General features: G+C 35.9%; 1 protein-coding gene across 1 annotated transcript in view; it reads right to left on the bottom strand.

The window, feature by feature from the left end:
- Nucleotides 1-23053, bottom strand: part of Cda4 (chitin deacetylase Cda4) — a 78085-nt gene that overhangs the window by 54740 nt on the left and 292 nt on the right. The window contains exons 2-3 of the mRNA XM_017071649.4: nucleotides 9649-9740; nucleotides 8956-9067 (exon numbers count right to left, since the gene is read on the bottom strand). Of these exons, the coding sequence (XP_016927138.2) occupies nucleotides 8956-9067; nucleotides 9649-9740 (204 nt within the window). The remainder of the gene's footprint in view (nucleotides 1-8955; nucleotides 9068-9648; nucleotides 9741-23053) is intronic.

Genomic DNA, 23053 nt, shown 5'->3' with positions numbered 1-23053 from the left:
TTAACAACGGGCGGGCGAGTGGGGGGATCAAAGCCAAATAACCTTAAGCCAAATTCCAGGCTCTCTCCTCTCTCAAAAGCTATTTGCATATGTGGGCGGTGCTGGGCGTGGTATCTGGATGTGATGTGATTGCGAGCCGAGCCGAAACTCAATCGAATTCAATTGCTTTTTTCTCCACAGTGCCTCATCCTCAGTGGCAATCAGTTGTTCGGGCTTGTTTTGTTTTGTTTTGCGATCGAGTAAACAAATTCACTTAAAGTTCACAAGACAAAAGGTGAGGCCAAGTCAGAAACCCTGGCAAATATTAAAGGCATATCCGGAGCATCCGGCAGATGCACAAACCGAATTAGCACTAGCCATGGATATGGATGCACCATCGAAAGTCGTCCCCGGAGGCATTGATTTGATTTGATTTTGAGCTTCACTCGAAGTTTGATATGCGGGGGCTTAGCGAACTTCCCAGTGACTTTCCAAAGGTTAAAGTGCAAATGTAGAGGCCACAAAAATAAGTCACTTGCTGGAGAGCAGTTGAAGCCCCTTCGGAATATTTTTTTAAATTCTGTCCGAAAGCATATTTGATTATCTAGAGATACAAATTTCCTAACACTTATTTGAAATTCAATAAATATCATCGTCAAGGCTTTAATTTTAATAATAGCTATATTTATGACTAGAATTTTAACTTACTTTTAGATCAATCGATAGGTATTAACGGGAGTTAAACATTTCTGTTAAAATTAGTTTTCTATCACGAAAACTGTAGATGCCCTATCCAAAACTTTGTTAAGATTTAAGAATTTTTGCAGAAAGTTCCTCCTATATTTTTCCTCCTGTAAAGCTTTTATCTCATGGTAATTAATCAATCAAAATGAAAATGTTAACTACTCCATTTATCCGATATCCGTTTTCACAGAAGCCAATTTCCTCCTGCAAAAAGTTGTCATTGAAACTAAATTGTGAAATGGCGATTGGTCCTAATTCCCGGGGACACATCATCAATCAAATAAATTTTATTTCCATTTCGCATTTATTATATTTCTTCCTTGGAGATATGGCAAGTGTAGAGAATTGGACCGAAGGAAACTTTTCATTTCATTTTAGACTTTCGCCAATGCGAAACTTAAATTACTTAGCTTTAATGGTATGCACATGAAAACTCATGACAGCCTCCATAGTTTTCATTCATTAGGTTCATTCAGTATATCCCCTTTTTTACCCGTTACCCGTTTAAAAGTGTATATGGCACTCGGGGAAAGAAGAAGAAAGCGTTTCCGAACTTATAAAGTATAAATATTCTTTCTCAGGACCGTCGCTCTGGCGATCACACTTCGAAAGCCAGACAGTTAAAATGTTTTAAATAGATTGTACGCTGCGCCGATAACGCTAAAATATTTCATTGTAAATTTAATATTATGTCTTTATATCGGCAAATGACTTAATAAGTTAAATGGCCGAGTCACTCGACTATTTCTTCTCTTCTTTTAAATGCCTTTGTACCTCCAGTTCAAACTGTATTATGGAGAGTCGTATTGTAATGAAAGATAAGATGATGACATTTTTTACCGATTGACTGGTACTTTGGTAAGGACTAAGAAATATTATGCATTTGGTCCACTCTTTCCGCAGCTCCAGTTTTCTAAGCTTAACTTTTTCCGAAATTTCCTGCCTTCCGAAAAGTCTTAGTACGAAAATTTTAAGAGATTATTATTAGTATTATCGGACTATCGTGGAACATTTACTAATTTGCGGGTACAGTTAGCCTTCTCGCGCTCACTCCCCGTGCGATTCGTCACTACGAAGACTGCCGCCAACAGTTATACTACACAATATACATGTGTAAGTTTTCATTTAGAAGTTCTTAAAATATTAACATAGCATTTTTGATCAGATTTCCGGGCGAAATGGCAAAATAAATAAAAGTAAAACCGGAAAGGAAAACCAAAATAAATGCTTGTGGCATATCAATGCCTTTTGAAAAATATTTGTGGTCACATCATAAATAACGGCAATGAAAATGAAATGCTTGGCAATTAATTGGCCAGGACACAAATACATACACACATACAGGACACACAGGACAAACAGAGGACAGGACTGCAATCAACATAAATTCTCTGGAGCTGGAAAACCGAACTCTTTGCCAACCATCCTGTCCTGCATTTCCAGCAGAAAGTAAATGCATAAAATTTTATTATTTCAAAAAGAAACTTCAAGAAATCCTACGCTCCCTTTCTCTGTCTGACTCTGTCATGCCGACTAGTGCCGTCTCGCTCCAAACTTGTGCTAAGTTATTGAATAAAATGTAATAAACACTTTTAGTAACTTTGTCTTATGCATTTTGTCGTCGGTGGACGGAAAACGATTCACATCTTCACACACGATGCGTATAAGTAATATTCGGCTACTGCCACTCCATCCAGCAGCTGCTGTCCTCTATCCCTTGTGTTTTGTGGTACAGTGAACCCCCGTAGCAGTGAACTAACACAAGTCAAAACAAATCAAGATCAATTGAATATGTGTGCATTACAGTTTTGCGTCACTGTAATGCAATTTTACAACGAGTACGAGTACTTTGGCTAGCCCATTGAACATAGGAAATTACGTTCGATCAATACCACTGGGGTTTTTCGAATCAATAGCTATTAACCCATAAACGGTAATAAATGAATGGTGATGATCAAGCTTCAAAACCGTCTCCTTTTCTGCTTTCAAAACTTCCAAACAAAATGCTAGCATCCTCTGCAAAGGTATTGAATTGAATAATAATGATAAATACGCAAATCGATTCTATGATTAACACAAGAAAATACCTTTTATATTATAAATGACGAAATCCATGACTGTTGATATTGAACAATGGAGTATGGGAGAAATTTAATGATTTAACCGTTCACTGAACATACAACATATAAACAATTTGGAATACTTTATTTAAACAGAGCAAGTGACCACTTTCTCGAGATATCCCTGTATTTTCTTTAAGGTTTTTCTTATTATTTTTAGTAGTTATTTTTTGTTGTTCGTGTGTGCGTGTCTTACTGCTCCTGTTGTTGTTGTGTAAGCAATATTGAAATGCTGTCATTGAGCGTGCTCACTGAATTATGAAATTGAAAACTATTCAGTGCAAAACATTTTTCTTTGCATTTTATCAGCTCAGCTGCGTGTTGTGCTGGCGTGTGTGTGTGGAAATGGATGTAGGTGGAAAATCAGCTTGTCATTTCCCTGGACATACTGCCTATCAAGCGTTCTAACCCTTGCCAAAATACGACTCCCTTTAAAAAAGTGGCTTAAATATTTTAATTTGCGTCTCGCCTTGGTCAAATCAAATCGAAATAAAATAAAACGAGTTCGTATTTATATGCAAAGTGTATTGCATATATTTCAGGGCACATACATGCCGCTTTTTGCTTATTTATTTTGGGGACATGTTGCCGTCACAATTTCAAATTCAGTTGAAGCTCGTTGCGTATACGCAATTCGTCAGTTGAGATTTGTGGCAAGTATTCGGCAGAGAAAGCAGGGGACCGAGAAGATGCGGATGCAGGGGAGGAAGTCTTTCGGCTGGCAGAGCTCCTAATCCTCAGATGGCTTAGGCAGTTGGCAGATGGCAAGAAAATTAAAGTGCCCGACGATTAGAGCCAATCAGTTAGTTCGCTTCACTCATTTTCATGAAATTGCTTTAAATTATATAACAGCATGCATTTACAGGCTAGGTGGGAATATCTAAATCGATATATGAAATTTCGTTTTATTTATGCTATATAACTATTGAACTGAAACAATAGTTTAAAAGTTTGCACTCGAATTGAACGTTAACTGTCTGTTTTGTAATCTCACCTCTGACTAATAATACTTTTTAAGAAACGGTCTACAATAAACTGCAATTCAAAATGATTTTGTATGCAGAATTAATTTGGAGTTCGTTCATTAATTTCATGTAACATCTTTTAATTATATATATTTATATATTTCAGCTACTTTTGAAACCAGAACTTGCTTTGGCAGCTTGTGTGAATTCTAATTCTAAGCAATTAAGTCGTTTACTAAAAATATTTTACAATCTCAGGGAATAAAATGATGTAGATCATTACTGAAATTCAAATTTTTAAATAATTACAAAATTTTTAAATCCAATAAACCTTTTTAACCACGGATTTTGTAAAAAAAATAGCTGCCTTAGTTCGTTTGGACGGCACCTTTAAAATTAAACATGTATCTTATTTTTCGGATGTTTTTGGAGTTTTTACGATATAAACAAACGTCTTACAGTCACTTCTAAAAAAATTAACACATTTACCAAATTTTAAACATATGGGCGCCAGTCAAATTTTACAATTATGTGGGCGTTTGACATGGACATGGCTATTTCGACTCGACTATTGATCCTAATCAAGAATATATGTACCTTATTGGGTCGGAAATGGTTTCTGTTTTTTTGGGTGTGGATTAGTTATTTACACTGGCCAGCAATGCACTATGGGGAATTGGACCACATTTTTGGCAATACCCCATTTTTTAAAAGTCGTTAAAAATAGACTGTTTTTATTTCAACGAGATGGCAGCGCTGGTAAATAGCCAATTATTTTTAAAAAAGTGTCAAAAAGTGTAAAACTAAACAAAGTACTGCAGTTTTTGAAATACCATCCAATCAGAGGACCTTGTAACTTGAGTTTGCGACCTCAAGAAAACAAAAATTTTAAGTTAAATTTAGATTTTAAATTTTTTTTTGTTAAGAATTATAATGGTAATAAAATATAAAATTAAAATTTTTCTTAAAAAATGGGAAACAAAAAAGCCATTTTTTTTTAAATTAAGTTTGGTCTTTTCATAAAAAAATAAAGAAAATATTTTTTTTATTTGACTAACAAAAAATACTTTTTTTCTTTCAAAGAAAGGCGGAACCACACTCATCTTTTTTATTTTAGTTCCTGTAAATTGTATATACTTAATTCAAAAAACAAAACACTTAAATATTGCTTCGTTTTTAAGTTATTAATTAATGTCACAAAAAGTGGTCAAATTCCCCATAGTGCAATGTTTGGGAAAAAGCTAATTCTGATCAATTTTACACAAAAAAAAAGATATATGGGGCCAGAACTAAAAAAAATATATATACAATGTTACATATGTATGTATATGTGCCAGCAGAAAGGAAGCTGAAAAACTTTTTATGCACAGAGCTTTGACCTAAACTCAGCTGCAATATTTCCTCGAACTCCCCGTCTGCGTGTGTGTGGGGAAATGTAATAACATAAATGACACACACACACAGAGCTATTTATATGATACAATATTCAAGTCGGTATTACGCAAATCCCCAAACGCTTTAGCTGTCGCAGCTTTCTTCCAAGCGGTTGCCTTTAGACCCACGACCAACGACCAACGACCGTCGACCGACGGACCAGGATCAGCTTCCATACCCGTAAAACGGAAAACTCTTGCCGTACTCCCCCGACCTCTACCATCTATTCTCCGTATCCAAAAAAGCAGTCCTATTCGCAGTTGCAACCGGAATGGAAACTACTGCAAAAGTGCGTGTTTGCAGGCGAGCGATATGTCACTCCGCATGTGGAGTAGTGTGTTCAACCCTTTTCCCGTGCCACCCACCCCTTATCACCGTTTTGCAATCCCGTGCCAAAATCTTCGTGACCTTCTGACCCCATCTCCTCCACATTTTTCAACTGCACATTGGGTAGAAGGTCCTAAGTACTTAACTATCTGCATATGCTTAATTTAAGTCAGCATCTCAAGCCATTTTTCTGGGATTTCATTTTATTTCTTATTTTCGAGTTGGAATAAATAGAAACTTCGGGTCTTAAATATTCTTCCTTAATAAAATCATTTCCTTCAAATATAACTCATTGACTCAAAACCCAATATGCGCGGCTAACCACCTTTTTCGTTACACTCAGGAAAAGACTTCAGAATATCCTTGATATCGTTCTTGAATTTTTTTAAAGGCTTTTCTAATTTGCTGTCTTGTTTTAAAGACGACCTTTGTTTCGGGATATTTTTCTGGAAAAATGTCCGCTGAGCAAAAAATGGTTGGTTACTAAAAAAAATTAGAACAAATTTTATAAATGTTCCTATTGGAAAATATTTGAGAAAGCCGAATGTCCCAAATAACACACCGTCCGAACTTAAAGAACTTTCCCCTTTTACAAAATGTATAATTTTACAATTTTGCTTCCAGCTTTTTAATTGCTGTTTTAATAAATATTAACTTTACAATTTTGTTTTAATTGTTAATTTTAATAGTATCGGGTAACTACAGCCAATAAATAGAACAATGTAACCAATATTTAAAAAAAAATTTTTATATTATACTCTCGATCAATCTATTTTGTGAGACTTCACACAATTTATAAAAATAAAAATAAAATACTTTACACAATTTCAATCGCCTTTCAGCATACTGACCACATATGTACACATATGTAGGTGTAATGCTTGGGAACACCAAAGGGTTCAGTCAACTTGCTCTTGGGGCAAGGCAAAAAAAATGTTTCAAGTCTATGCAAAATAAAAATGCGATAGTGGAGAAAATTGCGCAGGAAAACGACGTAAAGTCTGAGACTGAAGCGGAGTCTGCCGTAAAACTAAAAAGTAAATCGTAAATGTAAGCTTTAATGGCCCACACACGCTTGTATAGCAATGGTCAAGATTATAAAACTATGAATGGCTTCCAATAAATTAAAATTGAAATAAAGAAATGTACTTCGTCTTTTAAGCAACAAAGTATGAGTATGGTCGATCCATAATATATACAAATTCTAAATTAAGTTATCAGATGAGGCAAAAAACTTTAAAACTTCAGTCACAAATTTTTTCACCGGTTAATCAACAACCCATCAATTTAACATAAAAAGGGAAAAAAGCTAGCTTCGGCAAACTGAAGTTTATATACCCTTGCAGGTCGTACCGGTGGGAGCAGTGTACATATATGTACATAATCACAGAAATACCAAGATAATGTTACGTTCAAATTTACTAGCGTATACGTTTTTGGTTTTTTTAGACAATAAATTTGAGATCCTTCCTATGGCAGATATATGAAATAGTAGTCCTATTCTTATTAAAATTTTGTTGTAGTTCTGAAATAAAGAAAAAATTGTATATACTGGAGTAAAAGAGAATATGATAAAAAGTAACGAAGCTAAAATTATTTGCCTATTATTTAGCCGATCGTTCCTATGGTTAGAAATTCTGAAATATTAAACAAATTTGGCTTCCTAAGAGTATAATATGTCATAAAACACCGAAGCTACAATTTTAAACAATTTTTTTCAATATTTTTCCAACTATTCCTATAGGTGCTATTGCTCGTTCCGACCTTTATACTATCTGCAATAGAAATACGACTTTTGGGAAGGTTTCATTAAAACTTAAAACTGTGACTGACATCATTATACCAAAGAACTTTAGTCCAAAGAAAAATCGACTAAAAGTGGACTTATGTCCACGTGGACTCCGACTTGTTTAACCAACTTTCTGTTAATATATTTGTAAAAGTGTTAAACAAATGGGATTGCGAAGATAAGTTAAATCACATCCACTGTATTACTTGAAGAAATATCTACAAATATGCAGAAATGCAGTAAAATATTATGGCCTTCAAGTTTCCTTGCTATTCCAATGACCCACAGTGTATAGATACATGGAAGGCGAAAGACAGACTTGGATGTTCTTAAGCGGTCGCGTTTGTGCCTCATTTGAAGTGCACTCAATGTTGTGGGTGGTCGGGGGGTTTTCCAAAGTACTTGGCATTCATCTTGGCTATTGCTTAACCTCCGCTCCTCCCCTTTTCCAACCCATATCCCAACCGCCCTTTCCCTGCGGCAAGGTGGCCCTTTGGGCAGCGTCGTTAGGCAAGTCAATAGAGCGGACAATGTTTGGAATTGTGTCCCCGGAGTGGTGGCCACCATTTGCTCATTGCTTTTGTCATCGGGCACATTTCGATTTCGATTTTGGTTACGTTTCAGTTTGGTTTTGCCTAACTCAAACACAATACTACATGCACACGAATTTTGCAACCATAAATGAGTTATGCGACATTTACTCAAAATTGCTTCCTAATGCACAACATAGGGCCCGAGAAATGTTCTCCTTTAGTCTCTCCGTGCTTGTACACTGAGAAAAACATTATAAACTTCTAGGCATCTATTTACAAATAGCTTTTAACTTCAGTTTGACTTCTGACAAAAAACATGTAAGCTATACATTAATTTCAAATGTTTTTTTTTAATATTGTTTTGTCTAAAGGGCATTTTACAAAAACAAGTTCACGTCGTCTTTACGAAGATTTTAATGTTTACTATTGAACATTACGAATTTGCAAAAAATCGGTGTGCGGATTCTGAGTCTTATCAAACAACTTTTTTTGGGCAACGATTTGGAGGAAACTGACCTCAGAAAACCGCTGCTTTTGACCATTTTTGAATATTTTTCCATGGAATTGGAAGAGCTCTCAATATTTTTGATTTGTTTAATTAAGACAAACGGTCGAGTACACGCTTAGCCTGTGCCAGTGTTTGGCACTCTTTGTTTACTGTTGAATTTAAATTATTTTGAAAACTGTGTATAGAACTTTTCGTCTTTTGGCCAAGTTTATAAAGGGCAAATATTTTGTTTAATATATGGGTATATTTCCTGCATGTTCAGTCTGCCAAAATTATATTTGAAAATTCCAATAAATTTTATGCTCCCAGCTTAGCCTGGCAATTGTTTCGGCCCAAAGTTCGCTTATACAGTCCCAGCCGGTCTTTTGGGTCTGGGGTCTTTGTGTCCCTCTTAAAACTTCAAATCGTTTAGCAGCCGAGACAGACAGATGGAGGGAAAACCTGCCCAAGAAATGGTGACCACAGTTAGAGTGCACTTACAGTTACCCCACTTTCTTTCGCACTGATTTATGCTGCACTTTCTTTCAAAATTTTTGAGACTTTCCTAATTACTTACTTGTTGGTAGAGGACCGCATTTGGCCTCATCCTTGAATGTGCAGTACTTTTGCAGATCATCGAAAAAGAGTCCTGATGGACAGCGGTTTAAATACGGATATCCATCGACGCACTGAAAGAGGAAAAATACCATTAATTGTCTTATGAGAGAAAACAAGAGAAAACGCTATAGTCGACGCCCCCGACTATCAGATACCCTGTACTCAGCTAAAGGGAGTGCTAGATTGCACATCGTCTGGACAGCCGATTTGCTGCATGAATCTCCATCCCTCTCTCTCTTTATTTAATTTGCTTATTATTTATAACTAATTGGCTACAACTGTAATAAACCATTTTTGGCATGTAGATGGGTATTGATAATAAGAAAAAAAATGCCATATAAATTTTTACACATTATTAAAAAATGTGGGCGCTAGACGGGTTTTAGCGTTATGGGCGTTTGAGGGCTTGACACCCTGCTTCAACAAACTTGCGCTGCGCAGGAAGCCCAAGAATCTGTGCTTAACCCCAACATTCCGAGATCTCAGCGTTCATACGGACATTGACTAGCCTAATGTTCCTGATCAAGAATATATATCCTTTATGGGATTGATAAGGCTTCCTTCTCCCGTTACATACTTTCCGACTTTCCGATTTTAATATAATCTTTAACTCTACGAGTAACGGGTATAAAAATGTAAGATTAGCACTTACCTGGTAAAAACGACGACATGTCGCCGGATCAGCGTAGTTGCCATTGGCAATATGTGAGGGGCACTGGAACTCCTCCTTCTCCTTTCCCTGGCCTGCAAATAGTCAAGAAAGTTGAAAGTTATCGTTCAATTTGATAAATGGAAAATAAGTGATTCATGAACTTTAAAATTAACTTTTTTTTTTGGTTCTGGCTAGAATCTGTCGACATATTTTACATTAGGGCGGGTCGATTTGGGTGCCTAAAAAATCGTATGGGGGAACGTATTTTTAAAAGCATTGTAAACAAATTTGACAAGTGAAGCGCTATAAGCAATGGCCTCGACTATAAGACACCCGTTACTCAGCTAAAAGGAGTGCGAGAGGGATGGAGATATGCTTGCAACCAATCGGCTGTTTTTACTAACACGCCACATAGTCTATAGAGCCACCTAGCCTATAGCGCCCCCTGCATGCCGATTTTATGCATGTACACTCAAAAAAAAATCACCATAAATATTAGAAAATCGCCCGTGATTTCAAAACGCCATTGAATTAAGAAATATTTTCTTGATTATAGAAAAAATGCCTACAATTTAAGGAATTCGCCATAATTTTTTTTTTTTTTTGTAATGAAGAAGAGGAAGAATCCCATTTTTTCCTTCAATTAATGGCGAATTTTTCTTGATTTTTTTTCTTGAAATAATGGTAAATTCTTACTTAAATTTAGGAAAGAAATACCCATATTTTAAGAGAAAGTGACTTTTTTTTATACATTTTGATGGTGGTCTAGCTGGTAAAGACGTCCGGTCAATAAACAATCGAACAAAAGTACCTGGTTCGAGCCCACGCCACGGCAAGTGTACCCTTTGTTTATTTATTTTTCTTTTTTTTTTTTAATTTATGTAATTTTTATTCTTATTAGTTTCACTTTTCTATTTACCAAATTGTTTAAACGGTTGTTAAAAAGGTTTAGATTAGAATAAACGTTATTTGTATGCTTAAAGCTGGACCAAAAGCACCTTAGCCCTCTTTAGTCATTGTATGACAAGAAGCACGCGTGGCCGAATGGTTAAGACGTCTGGCTATGGTGTGTGAGCAGTTGCGGGTTCGAGTTCACGCCGGGGTTGTCTGAGGTAAGGATTTTTCCATTTGTTATATTTATTTATATGTTTATAAAAAGTATTTATATAAAATAAATCTTTAATAAATTCAGGTAAATATAAAAATTTTCAGACTGTAGTATTCCCATGTAATAATTGCCATTAAAATTAGAAACGGTTTTATCCATTTAAAATTCAACATTGGTATACAAAACCAACCAAATTACTCAAATGTAAGGTGTAAAATGTAAAATGATGTAATCTTACATCATAAATATTTTTTTTCTAATTTTAATAAATTTTTCCTTAATTTTAAGGTTTATTACCATACATTTAAGAAAAATTTGTCATTATTTCCAGAAATGGCAAACCATAAATTCAAGAAAATTATTTATTTAAAATAAAGGTGAGTCGCCGTTGGATGAAAATCATAGGCGATTTTCTTGATTTAAAGGCGAATTTCTTGATTTAAGGGCGATTTTTTTTTTGGGTGTAGAGTGCAATCTCCATTGAATATGCTATTTTTAATGAATGACATGTAGATGGGTATGAATAATAAGGTATTGACGAGACCAATACATTACAGATACAATTTTTTCTAGCATCAAAACCGTATGCACCACAGCTTTGGGCGGTTGGTGGGCGTTAGAGCGGGCGTGGATAATATTTGTAGGTCAATCGATTGGTATTGGTATATTTAAAAATGAGATCTCAATGGGTTTTGTGAAGTTTTAATGGAGCCGAAAAATACGTCTGCACACAGCCACTTAAAATCGCTGTTGCAATTTAAGGCGTATTCTTGTTCACATAAAGAATCGCTGAATCGAACATCTGATCGGCATAAGCAAGCCGTATCCAAAGGGAGAGGACGTGCAAGTTCAGTTGTTCAAAAAAATGGAAAATAACGGAAAGCTAAATACAATTTGAAATCTAGCTTGTGGAATGTTCTCTGCGCCAAATAATTATTTCATTGCTATTAGCAAATGGATCAAGGAGAAGATTTCCATTTAAGCAAGTGAAGTGAAAATTGAATAGGGACTCTTGTGGGCCAACACGGACGCCACGAGAATTTTTACAAGTTAAAACCGTTTGGACCCTCTTAAGTATTTATAACACCTTCCTCGCATACGGTTCTTTGACTATATACATTTGTAAGCAACAATTTTGGAAGCTGGATGCGCCTTATTAAAGTATCTGTTGGTCAATTATGGTCAAGTTAGTTCTTCAGTAATCAAATTCGCAGGTGTGGTAGGCCCTCTATAAACACAATACAAGTTTTTCTCGAATTTGTTGGCAAGAATGAAAAGCCTGTATACTACTGTGGGCAAAAGGTAGATGCATTTATTTGCAAAAATCAAAATATTTATTTATTCTTTTAAATCAATCTCATCCCCGTTAAAGTATTCCGTTCCCGATAAAATACACGTATGCCAACGTTTTTTCCTATCCAGGAAACATGACAATCAGTCCCTCTTCGGTATAGCCATTAGCGCCTTCTTCGATTTTTTGTATCCTTTTTTCATCAGGCGAATTCGGTGATTGCGGAACAATATGCGTCGATTTTTTGGCGAAATGATCACGAAGAACAAGTGAAATGTGAGCCAGTGCATTAAAGTGATGCAAAAACCAAAACTTGTTGTTGTCCATAATTCTGGTCTTTTTAGACAAATTAATTCATGGAAACGACGCGTAATGCTCGTATAATAATAATAATAATCGTATAATAATCCTTATTAACAGTTCGGCCGGGTGGAAGGAGTTCACTCCACGAAAACAAATTTACCTTACTTTTTGCCCACAGAGGTATATTTTAAGAGCAAATATAGAAAATTCCACTTAATTTTTTAAACAAATCACGCAACTTTAAAAATTAATTTTCAAGAGAACCATGATTTTTCCGTAAACACTTTGGCACGATAATTTTGAGGACTTAACACCTTTAAAATGAATAAACAAATGTCAAATTTAAATATGAAACACCTTCAAAACTGATTTCCCATATAGCATGCAAATTTGCTGGTATATCCGACGGATCCATCCGTTCTTTATAGAGTTAAGTTGCGCGTGCAATTTAAATATCCGGCAATATATTGCAAAGCAGACTTCATACTTTATGAACGCCTTCATGTGTAACGCATTCAATTTATTCGTACATGTATGCAGGAATGACCGGCATTATTAATACAAACTATTATCGCTTAATACATATTTATGTATAAGGATTTCACAGACTAAATATACACACATATTTTTTTAATGAGGCAAATCTAAGCTTAAAAGGCTTGGCGGCTTGACATTTACAAAAAACCGCAAAATGGGATGAGAGATAAGCGAATGTAACCAATAAATAAATAGATAACAGAAAAATTATAATTAAATGTCCATAAACTTTTTGATCATGTAGAAAAAATGCAGAAAAATGAAAGCGAGAAAAACTAATTAATAAATCAAACTCTAACTTTATATCCAACGACTGTTTTGTTGCGGTTTAGGACAAGTTTAACTTTAATGAATATAAATTGACTACAGCATTAGATTAACAGAGGGCTAAAACTACAAACAGCAGAAGTCCAACACAGTTCACATTTCCTAAATCCGTTTTTCGATGAGATCTAGCGGCGTTTATAATTACGCCCACTATCCCGGTTGACTGCCGCTTAAATTATTCATAAAACATATCCATTTTGGAGCTAAATGTTAATTAAATGAAAACTATTATTGGACACAATTGCATTAAGTATACGCGTCGTGGGCTGCGTGTATTTCTCATTATAAGTATAATTATATGTCAGTTTTATGATTTTTCATTGTTGCTATGCCACGAAAATGGCAATTAATTGATAGCTAAGACCGAAAACCCAAAATAGCAAAATTGAATTTAACGAATACATGCGAAGTTGATAATGTTCTTGATAATTTATTGCCGAAAATAAATATATTTAGCTGGCGATTAGCTTGAATAATTCACTCCTCTTAAAATAGTTTTCTTTGGTTCTAGAAATGAAATTAATGAGATTAATGACAATTATTTAAAAAATTATAATTGCAGATAAATTATGAACTTTAATTACAAGCGTATTACATATCAAAATATCAGTTGTATTGATTATATATTATACATTGTATTGAATAAATATAATTATTTTTATCCCTATAGCGTATCGCAAGCGTGTTCTTGCATTTTATTTATTAAGTTTTGTGAACGACAAGCCAAAATGGCCGAACGATAACTTTAAATTAAGTCAAGGAGAGTTTATTAAAATTCTTAAAATGACACTCGGAAAAGATTATGTCGGGAGACACTCTTTGCAGAGTTCTGGCACACGATATAAATAAACTTCGCAAATATTTTTCGTTAAACTTAGTACTATATTACGTCGGCAGAACATATGACGAATATATACTCCTTTGTTCTACGTCTTCCGTGCGTCTTTTCACTAAGCAACTCAATAGAAAATGAAATTATTTTGTGCTTGACTGACAGTTTGGACTATTACCTTTCCAACGATATATAATATTGATATATTTCTTTCATGGGCGCCACTCCTAACCGGTTCGGTTCGGCACTCATCCAGTGTTTGCTATTGGGTTGGGCATGCAAAACTGCACCTTATTCCCAACCTTTTTTAACTTTTGCCATTTAATGTTGCACTTTTAGTGGTATTTGCAGTTTATTTTTGGCATTAACATTTTCTGTATTTTCCCCTTTTTATTTTGGTTTTATTTTCGATAGCGATTAACAATAAGTATATTTTAAAGGGAACAACAAAAACATACATTAAACCTATGCATATTTTCCTAAAACATTTGAGTGTTGGTATTTGGTCAATTTATGTGTATAGTTATCCAGCAACAACAACGACGCGGGAAAAAAAGTGGCAAAATAGACAGTTAATTTAAATGGAATGTGAAAAATAAACAATAACAAAGCAATACCAGAATAAATAACAAAATCAATGGGACAATAGGAAAGTGTGGCGAGAAACATGTTCATATAATTATTATAGCTAATTAATATTTATTATCCGAAACCAAGCCAACATCCATGTCCATAAACTCTGGCCGAGCCCCTGGCAGGAGACCAAAAGTCATGGCTAATGAGGCGACGTCCTATAAGCGGCTTAATACCCCCTTTCACTCCTGATAGTTGAGCTGAAGCACAACTCTTAAATGAACCAATTCAACTATCATGGGGGAGATACTTAAAGCCAAGTCAACATTTTTCAAATAATAAAGCTATTGGGGCAATTCTAAGTGGATGTGCACTGAGAAAGGAAATGCATTTCAGGGCGTTTGTGTACGTTAGGGTAGGCGTGCCACTTGGGTAAAATTAGGTCGCGGTACGCAAGGATCCCTAGAATCTACATGCTAAATCCCAACATTCCAGATCTCTGCCTTTATACGGACAGACTGGTGGCTTTGACAATTTCGACTCCGCTTTACATCCTGAGAAGGAGTATATATGCTTTATGGGGTCGGAAATGCATCCTATTACCTGATACAAACGGCTATTATAAATCAACTAATTGCGTCTCTTTTTTATGATGCATATTTATTTAGTGTCTTAAAAGACGTTTAAATAATAAATAAATAATTCGTTTGTGATTTCATACATAAATTGTTCATTATCCCTCACAATAACTTTCAATTTTAAGAATTTTTCCACTGAGTTATATCGAAAAAAAAATATCAATCAGTTCGAACTTTTACGGCCCTGACGACAATAAAAAGACGAAAAATAATAATAACAATTTTATTGCACATTTATTTAAAAGTCATAAGGCCAATTACATGGAAACCGTTTTTTGTTCTTTGCCCTTAATTAAGAAATTGCCAATGCGGAAAATAATAATTAAAAATAAGCCGAGAACCGTAACGTTCAAAAGGATACATTTCCCACTCTGTCGGTCTCAACGTTGCCTGTGTCTTGCTCTGGCAAATTAAATGTGCGCGAGAAAATAAATAAAATTGGAGAACAAAAAGGGGTAAAACCTGCTAAAGAGCTGGAAAAATCTTTATTTTTTGCACATCATGCGATATGTTTTCGTGTTTAATTTTGCTGTAATTTTTTCCGTTGATGCTTTCCTGGGCATTGTCGCATTGTGATTTTTTCTTCCTCTGACCATAATTTATATAACGTTTTTACGAAAAAGTTTAAGGGTGAATATCGAACAATTTGCAAATTAAATACAATTTTCGTAGGAAATGTCGTTAGGCTGACCTCAACTACCAAAATAATTTTAAATGTTTTTTTATCCGAAAAGTAATGACAAGGAAAGGAAGGGTAAGCCGCTAAGTCGATTACCTGTACTATCATATATCCGTAACGCATCTAACCAATTTGATTTAATATATTGACAACAAATAAAATTAAATCTACATTGAAATACAAATGGAGTGTTATAGTCTAGTTCTCGTTGCGTTAGAGTGTGCGAGGGACTTGGCTGAAATAAACATGGGCTTCTTGGGCACTACTAGAATCTACATGCGACATTTTAACTTTAGCCTTGTTGGCGTTAGAATGGGCGTGTTAAATTTAGATAGCAAACTTGCGCTAAATCAGAAGCTAAGGAGTCTGAATCTGAAATCTCAACCCTCTAGCCATGGCTGGATGGACTCGGATAGTGATCCTGACCAAGAACATATATACCTTATAGAATCTACCTATAACGAATACAATGTACCCCTTTACAGATTTACTTTATCAGTATGTGGTTGATTAAAGGTAACCTTAGCAAAATTAATATTTTACAGAAGAAAATATTTTCGTTTTATTACTAAAAAGTAGGAAAACTTTGATTGTATTGATTTGAAGTAGTTTGATTGAAATAGGTTTGAAGGCCAGCGCGATGAAATGTAATAGTAGATATACTGATAAGTCAGAGAATAAGGTATAGAATACTCAGATACGTAATATACTTCCTCAGCAACGAATACTCAGAGAGCGAACCTTTCCACAAGGATCGCCTCTATCAGTGATACTTTTCCTTTTTGCGAACAATAAATTGCTGCCTCGCTGTCAGGAACTTCTTTGGCGTGTCCCGCCGTAAGCGCGTTTCATCAATTGGGAATTAAGCAGGTCCTGGCGCGACTAGCCATGAAGGACGAGGGGTCGATCGACTGTGGTTTCAAGAGGCGTAGTCCTGGAGAGCCCAGCGGTTTTCCGGCGGAGTCCCGGAGCGGCAGCTGACCGACACCCCGAGTGTCAGAGACCACGCTACGTGCAACCAAGCAGCAAGCACATCCAAGAGCAGAGCGCAGGATATCGCAGGGAGCACACATCGTCAGCAGCAAACGTCGCCGGCAGAAACATCCCGACGGAGAAGGCATCGAACAACGCAGGGACGTCAGGGACAACCAGCAATAGGTTGGGGCTAGGGTGGAAGGTTCGTTTACACTAGGCGTAGAGCAAAGTGAACTACTGGGCTACCAGGGAGCCCCCTGGCGTAAACCTTGGGTGTCAGCGCGAACTGAGCAAAGCCCTAGTGGGACCTGCCGGATAAAGCAAGGGACAGGAGCTGGTGGCTTCGAAAGGGGCTGTCCTGAAGAGCACGGCACCTGTTTACCCTCGTCCTAAGCGGTCAGTACACACACAAAGTTAGTCCCCAAAATCCATCAGAATCGACTGCGCCAATGAAATCACCAAGGCCATAAAACAATAGCAATAACAACAATAACAATAACAGCAAATGAAACCTATATAATAGTAAATATTAATTATAAACAAAAACTATACTTTAGAATAAAAAAAAAATCTCCTATCTTAAAGTCTCAAATGCCCCAAAAAACACCTGAGCGAATTTGGATACACGCTCGTTAGCCGACGGGCTAAGAATAAAAACATAATTTTTCAATGTGCTTATACAGAAGCTGTGTCGAAACAAAAATGTAAAAATGGAATGAAACCCCCAAGAATCGCGGAAAAAACGACATAGAAGTTCAGTGCAGATGAAAAAGCGCGCCTAATCCAATCTATGAAGGGTCGGCCAGAACTGCGGGACCCACAGGAAGCGTTTCCAATTACAAGTAACACAACAGGAGGAGATCCACTGGAGAAGGAGTGGGACTTCGCTTCCTAATTGGACTTCCTGCCGGAATGTCCTCACAGAGAATGTAGGTTCTGGCCAAAAGCATATGGTCTGGACAAACGTAAGGTGTACCAATGTAAGTATCTTTTTAGCAGAATCACCAGTTATGCGGTCTCCGACAAGCTCTGCGTTGAAAAGTCGGTGAACTCCACCACCATCAGCAACTTGCCAGCAAAGGCGAAGCTGGAGGACGCGCTGAGGAAAGAGGTACCATAGGAACTATATATAATATTATTATCGTTACATGTGAACTTCATGAGGGAGGAAGAAAAAAGAGATCCCGCTACGCAGGGAAAGCTGGATGAGCCTTTACCAACCATTCCCAGGATGCTGGCTGACTTCCTGCAGTACCAGCAGAACAACCCAGTTCTCAATTCGGCTCCCTTTCCTTTAAGGTTGGCATATTGGGATTTTGGAGCTGATCAGCATTCAAGCTGATGCGTTGCGGATGAATTCTGAAAGCATCGGTCAAACTACAAAGAATACGATTGTTCAACTATTAAAACTATTTTTCTATATAGGCTTTGTACTTTTAGGAATGCGTACAAGAAAAATCGTTTCGATATCTGAAGTAGCTCTCGAGCTATAGGTGAATGTGTCGACCAGTCTCCGAGCTCGAAATACTGCGCAAATTAACTTTAAATTCGCTTTTCTCAAAAGCGTGTCAAATCTATTTAAAATTTTTGTTTGTTTTTTTTTTAGGTGAAAAGAGTTTGTTTTTTAAGTTGCTGGACGAAAATCGTTCTATAAGTGGTAAATGATGATAAGTAAGATTAAGCGCAGACTAAAAAAAATATTTCTTCTTCTTGGTATTAAACTACGGTAGGTCGGTCAAATTATCTGAACAAAATCTAGCAAAAAATGGAAACACGAAAAAATATTTTGTCACCATCACAAGAGCGATTAAGGGCTTACTATATTTATAATTAAACATTTTTTGACCCCTCTTCAAACTATACACCAAAATATTAGCATAAAGCAGTGTTGGCCAACTGAAGCTGAGTGAGAACGACATGTTAAAATCTGTTCGTACGAGTGATTTGCTCTGCGAAACTTGTCGAAGTGTTAGTGCTGACCGCTCTTCTGTTCTGTGTGTGTGAACTGATCAGTGGCAGTTCTTCAGAAGCAGTGGCAGAGGGATTCGTGCAAGCCCGCGGGCCGAGAGCGCTGCTTCTGCTTTTACTGTACGAGCAACGCGTATAATTAATAGCCTGCTTCTAACTGTAAAATACATTTTTTTGTTATAAATTTATTAAATAACATTAAGTCCCTGGAATAATTTTATATCCTTAAAGCAGAGTTTAAAGCAAGTTTTCCTTTTGCTGACACACTTCCATTCAGTTGTTTATGTACAGATATTCACTTAACACATTTTACACTCGGCGCCGCTCCATAGCTGTCTCTCTCATGTGCATCTGTTTTTATTCCTCTTATTTGTAAAGCGTTTTCAGTTGTTATTTTTTGTAGCTTATCCATTGGTATTTTCAAGTAATTTTTCACGCATTTCTGTGGCTGCTTTGCGCCTCATTTTTCACGCCTGTCCATGTGTCTGTAAGTGTTTATGTCTGTTGTGTGTGTGCGTGTTAAGCTGCTTAAATGATTTTGTCGCTTCCTTTTGCAACATTTGCCATTTTTTCGTGCTGTGTGCTCGTGTTTCAGTCGCTGCTTTTCTGCATTTACGACACTTAAATTGTAAATAATGCCGATTTGGTTAGCTCAGCATGAAAGAGACGGCTACAGGAACTGTCGAAAGAGACGGGCGATTGGAAGCCCCAGTGTTCACTTCTCGAGTGTGCAATGGCCAAAGCCACTTGCCTTCGTGAACAAATTTGCATTAAAACGGCTTATGTGCCCAATTTTTCCTCCCTTTCCATCATATTGTCCACTCCACCCTTTGTTTAAATGTATTTTTAAATTAAGTTGATTTCGTTTTCATTAAGTGAGCGGCATAAACAAAATTGTAAAAGCAAGAGAAAACGCGTAATAGTCCCCTTACTTAGCTAAAGGGAGTTCGAGAAGGATGGAGATATATTTGCTGCAAATATGCTTTTTTCATTTACACTCCGCCCCTAGCGGCTTGGTGGTGTAATAGTGAATGAATGAATTGCAAAATATTAATTATTCTTTGCTTATATTTGTGGGCGTTACAGTGGGCGTCGCACCCTGTTGAAACTTGCGATGCGCAGGAAGCCCAAGAATCTGCATGCCAAGTCCCAGCATTCTAGCACTTATAATTTCCGAGATTTAAGCGTTTATACGGACAGACGGACATGGCTAAATTGACTCGGCTTGTGATCCTGACCGAGAACATATATACTTTATGGTATCAGAAACGCTTCCTTCCACATGTTACACACTTTCCGACGAATCTAGTATATTCTTTTACTGTACGATTAACTGGTATAAATACCGGGATTGGTAGAATGTGTTTTTTTCTCAAAAGAAATATGACTTAAAATAAATAAATATGTCTGGATTGATAGTGAAGTATTCCTTATCTCCTGATTGACTTTCTTTTAGGAAAATGAGACTTGGACTTTTTACTTCAGCAATGCTAGGTTTATCAATATTCATTTTCCTAAGCGCAGCGGTTGCAACTGCTAAACAAGGCACTGCAGTTTTTGAAATACGATCCAATCAGAGAGGTTTATATTTTGTGTTATAACTTTTCTACCTAATACTGTATATTTCCCGCATTTTTGTCTGGTAAATGCCAGTTTCGAAGTTATCTTCAAAAAAACAGTGTGCAATTATCTTTATTATACATAATAATTAATTTAAAATTACTTTACAAAATACATTTTTTTTGTTAAGAATTATAATGATAATAAAATATAAAATTACAATTTCACTTAACAAATGAAAAACAAAAAACTGGAATATTTGTTAAAATTAAATTTGGTCTTTTATAATAAAAAAGTTAAGAAATTTTTTTTTTTATTTTATTGACAGTACAAAAAATATTTTTTAGAAGGGCGGGTCCACATCTTTTTTTTATTTTAATTCCTATAAGTTTTACATAACTAATTCAAAAAATATAACATTTAAATGTTGCTTCGTTTTTAAGTTATAAATTAATGCCACAAAAAGTGGTCAAATTTTCCATAGTGTGTTGGTAGCTACCAATTAGCGAAAAACACACATCAGCTGCCCTGTGGAAACTACTCAAACAATTAAAGACAAACTTTCATATACATGCCAAATTTTATAGCAATAAAGCCAATTCTTCAATGATCTTTAAATTAAACTTCGGTAGTAGAACACAAAGTAACCACCTTGTTTTGGATTTATATTTTAATTATATATGCGAAAGATACAAATTCATAAAATAATTAATTTATTAACGTGAAGTAACTTTTTTGGTCATAAGTGCGCCCAAAGTAAGTACGTTCTTTTATATGATAAAAGCCAACAATGTGACAAGCAAATATTTCATTAGTTCACCTATGCATGTCAGAAAATAGTCATAAATAAAAGTACCTTTTGTAACAAAAGTTTTAATTTAATACACTTTCATTAAAATCATTGGGTAATATTTCTTTTCAAACGATTTCACAAAGCGAGGAAAAAAACGTTGCACCGTTTATATATATTTTTCCACCTATGTTATAGCGCGCTGATGAAAGGGCAGGGTTTTTTGTTTTAAGCTAAACTTTTTGGCTTATTTTTCATCACACAGCAAAACCAATTATGCAACGCGTTTGGCGATGACCAACAAATATAAGACAAAAGTAAAATCAATGTCACAATCAAGTTCCATAAATAAAGCACAGCATCTGTTCAATGCTTCCAGCAGGTAAAAATTAAAATCGATTGGTATTTCCAATTCCCGCTATTTATACGTTTTATTTTTTACATTTTACATCTACTCTTACTTAATGCACTGCAATGTGCACCTCTTTGGAAACAAGTTTTTCGTCTACCGCTAAGCACTCAAAAGTGAAATCGAATGAAGAAACTTTACAAATGGTGGTGATGTCGCATAGATGCTTGAAAAGAGTATGGGCCTTTAGAAGAGAAGTATAACAATAAAGTGAGCTTGAAATGAAAGCGAAAGTTGACCATGAAATCTGTACAGAAATTCTACACGATTTGCATTTTTATGAATTTTGCGAAGTACACAGTAAGAAAGGGGCAATAATAAAAATAACTAAATTTCCAAAGCAAATACGATTTCCGCTTAAATTAAGTATAAAACTTAATGTATTTATGAAACTGAAAATACTTTTGTTTGTTTGGGTCATCGCCGCGTAAGAACAAGCGTAACCGAGTGGTAAGGGGGGTTAAAATCTAAACCTTTTTATAAATTGTAAATATACCTTCCATAAAATATGTAGCTATAAGGATTTTTCAATATCCAATGTCGTTCGAAAGCTACAGCGTTCAAAAGGAATGCCCGGCAGAGCTCTCAAAGGAGAACTTTAACTTTCAAACGCGCTTTTCTAAGAACCACGTCTTTTCAACTGGTAGCCACGATATCTCATCGCTTTCATATTTATAGAATGTTCAGCAAACATGTGGCTATCGTATGAACTAAAACAATTGGAATAAGCCACGTAATTGTTTTTAATTTAAGAAAAGAAACAAATTGGCTTAAAACTGGTTGCAGTAAATTTATTACTCAATTAAGGTATAATTTATTCTTGGTTTAAGTTTATTGAATACTTGATTTCGCTCCAATTTTTTCTTAACGTTCTTAGTTAAGGAATTCACAAGGGGCCCAGTGTGGCCTAAGTGAGGGGATTAGTTATCTAGTCTCCAACCACACCTACCTAGTTAAGGAATTTCGTGCAAAAAAATTACTTTCTGCGTGATTTTTTGCTGTGTAGTATGTAAATATATGCCGAAGGCAGGCTTTGTGGCTAAGTTGCTAATTATCATGAGCCACTAGCCAAGCGAGAGTTTTTAAAATTGCCGCTAATCAAGTTGGAGGTCAGATCGGCAGTTGTCGGCTGTCAGTTGGCAGACTTTGTGTTACGCAACTGGGAAGAGTGTAGTCGCCCCAAACTGGATGGTCCACCAACCAGTTTCCCCGACAGGATAGCTGACCTTGCAAGCCGACAGGGTGAAAACCAGTTGGGAAAACCGCTGGTGGTATTACCTAATTCAAGCAGGAAGCGAAGTAAGTAGTCGGTTTCTTATTTTTTTAGCACTCAGTCCAATGAAAAAATACTCAGGAAGAGGCTATCCAATCTCTGGTGCTCTGATTTCTTTCACTCGCACGAACCACAGTAACAA

The sequence above is a fragment of the Drosophila suzukii genome, chromosome X (assembly GCF_043229965.1).
Source record: "Drosophila suzukii chromosome X, CBGP_Dsuzu_IsoJpt1.0, whole genome shotgun sequence".
Classification (NCBI taxonomy): Eukaryota; Metazoa; Arthropoda; class Insecta; order Diptera; family Drosophilidae; genus Drosophila; species Drosophila suzukii.
The sequence above is the reverse complement of the archived record's forward strand: the minus strand, read 5'-3'. Positions and strand labels throughout refer to the sequence as shown.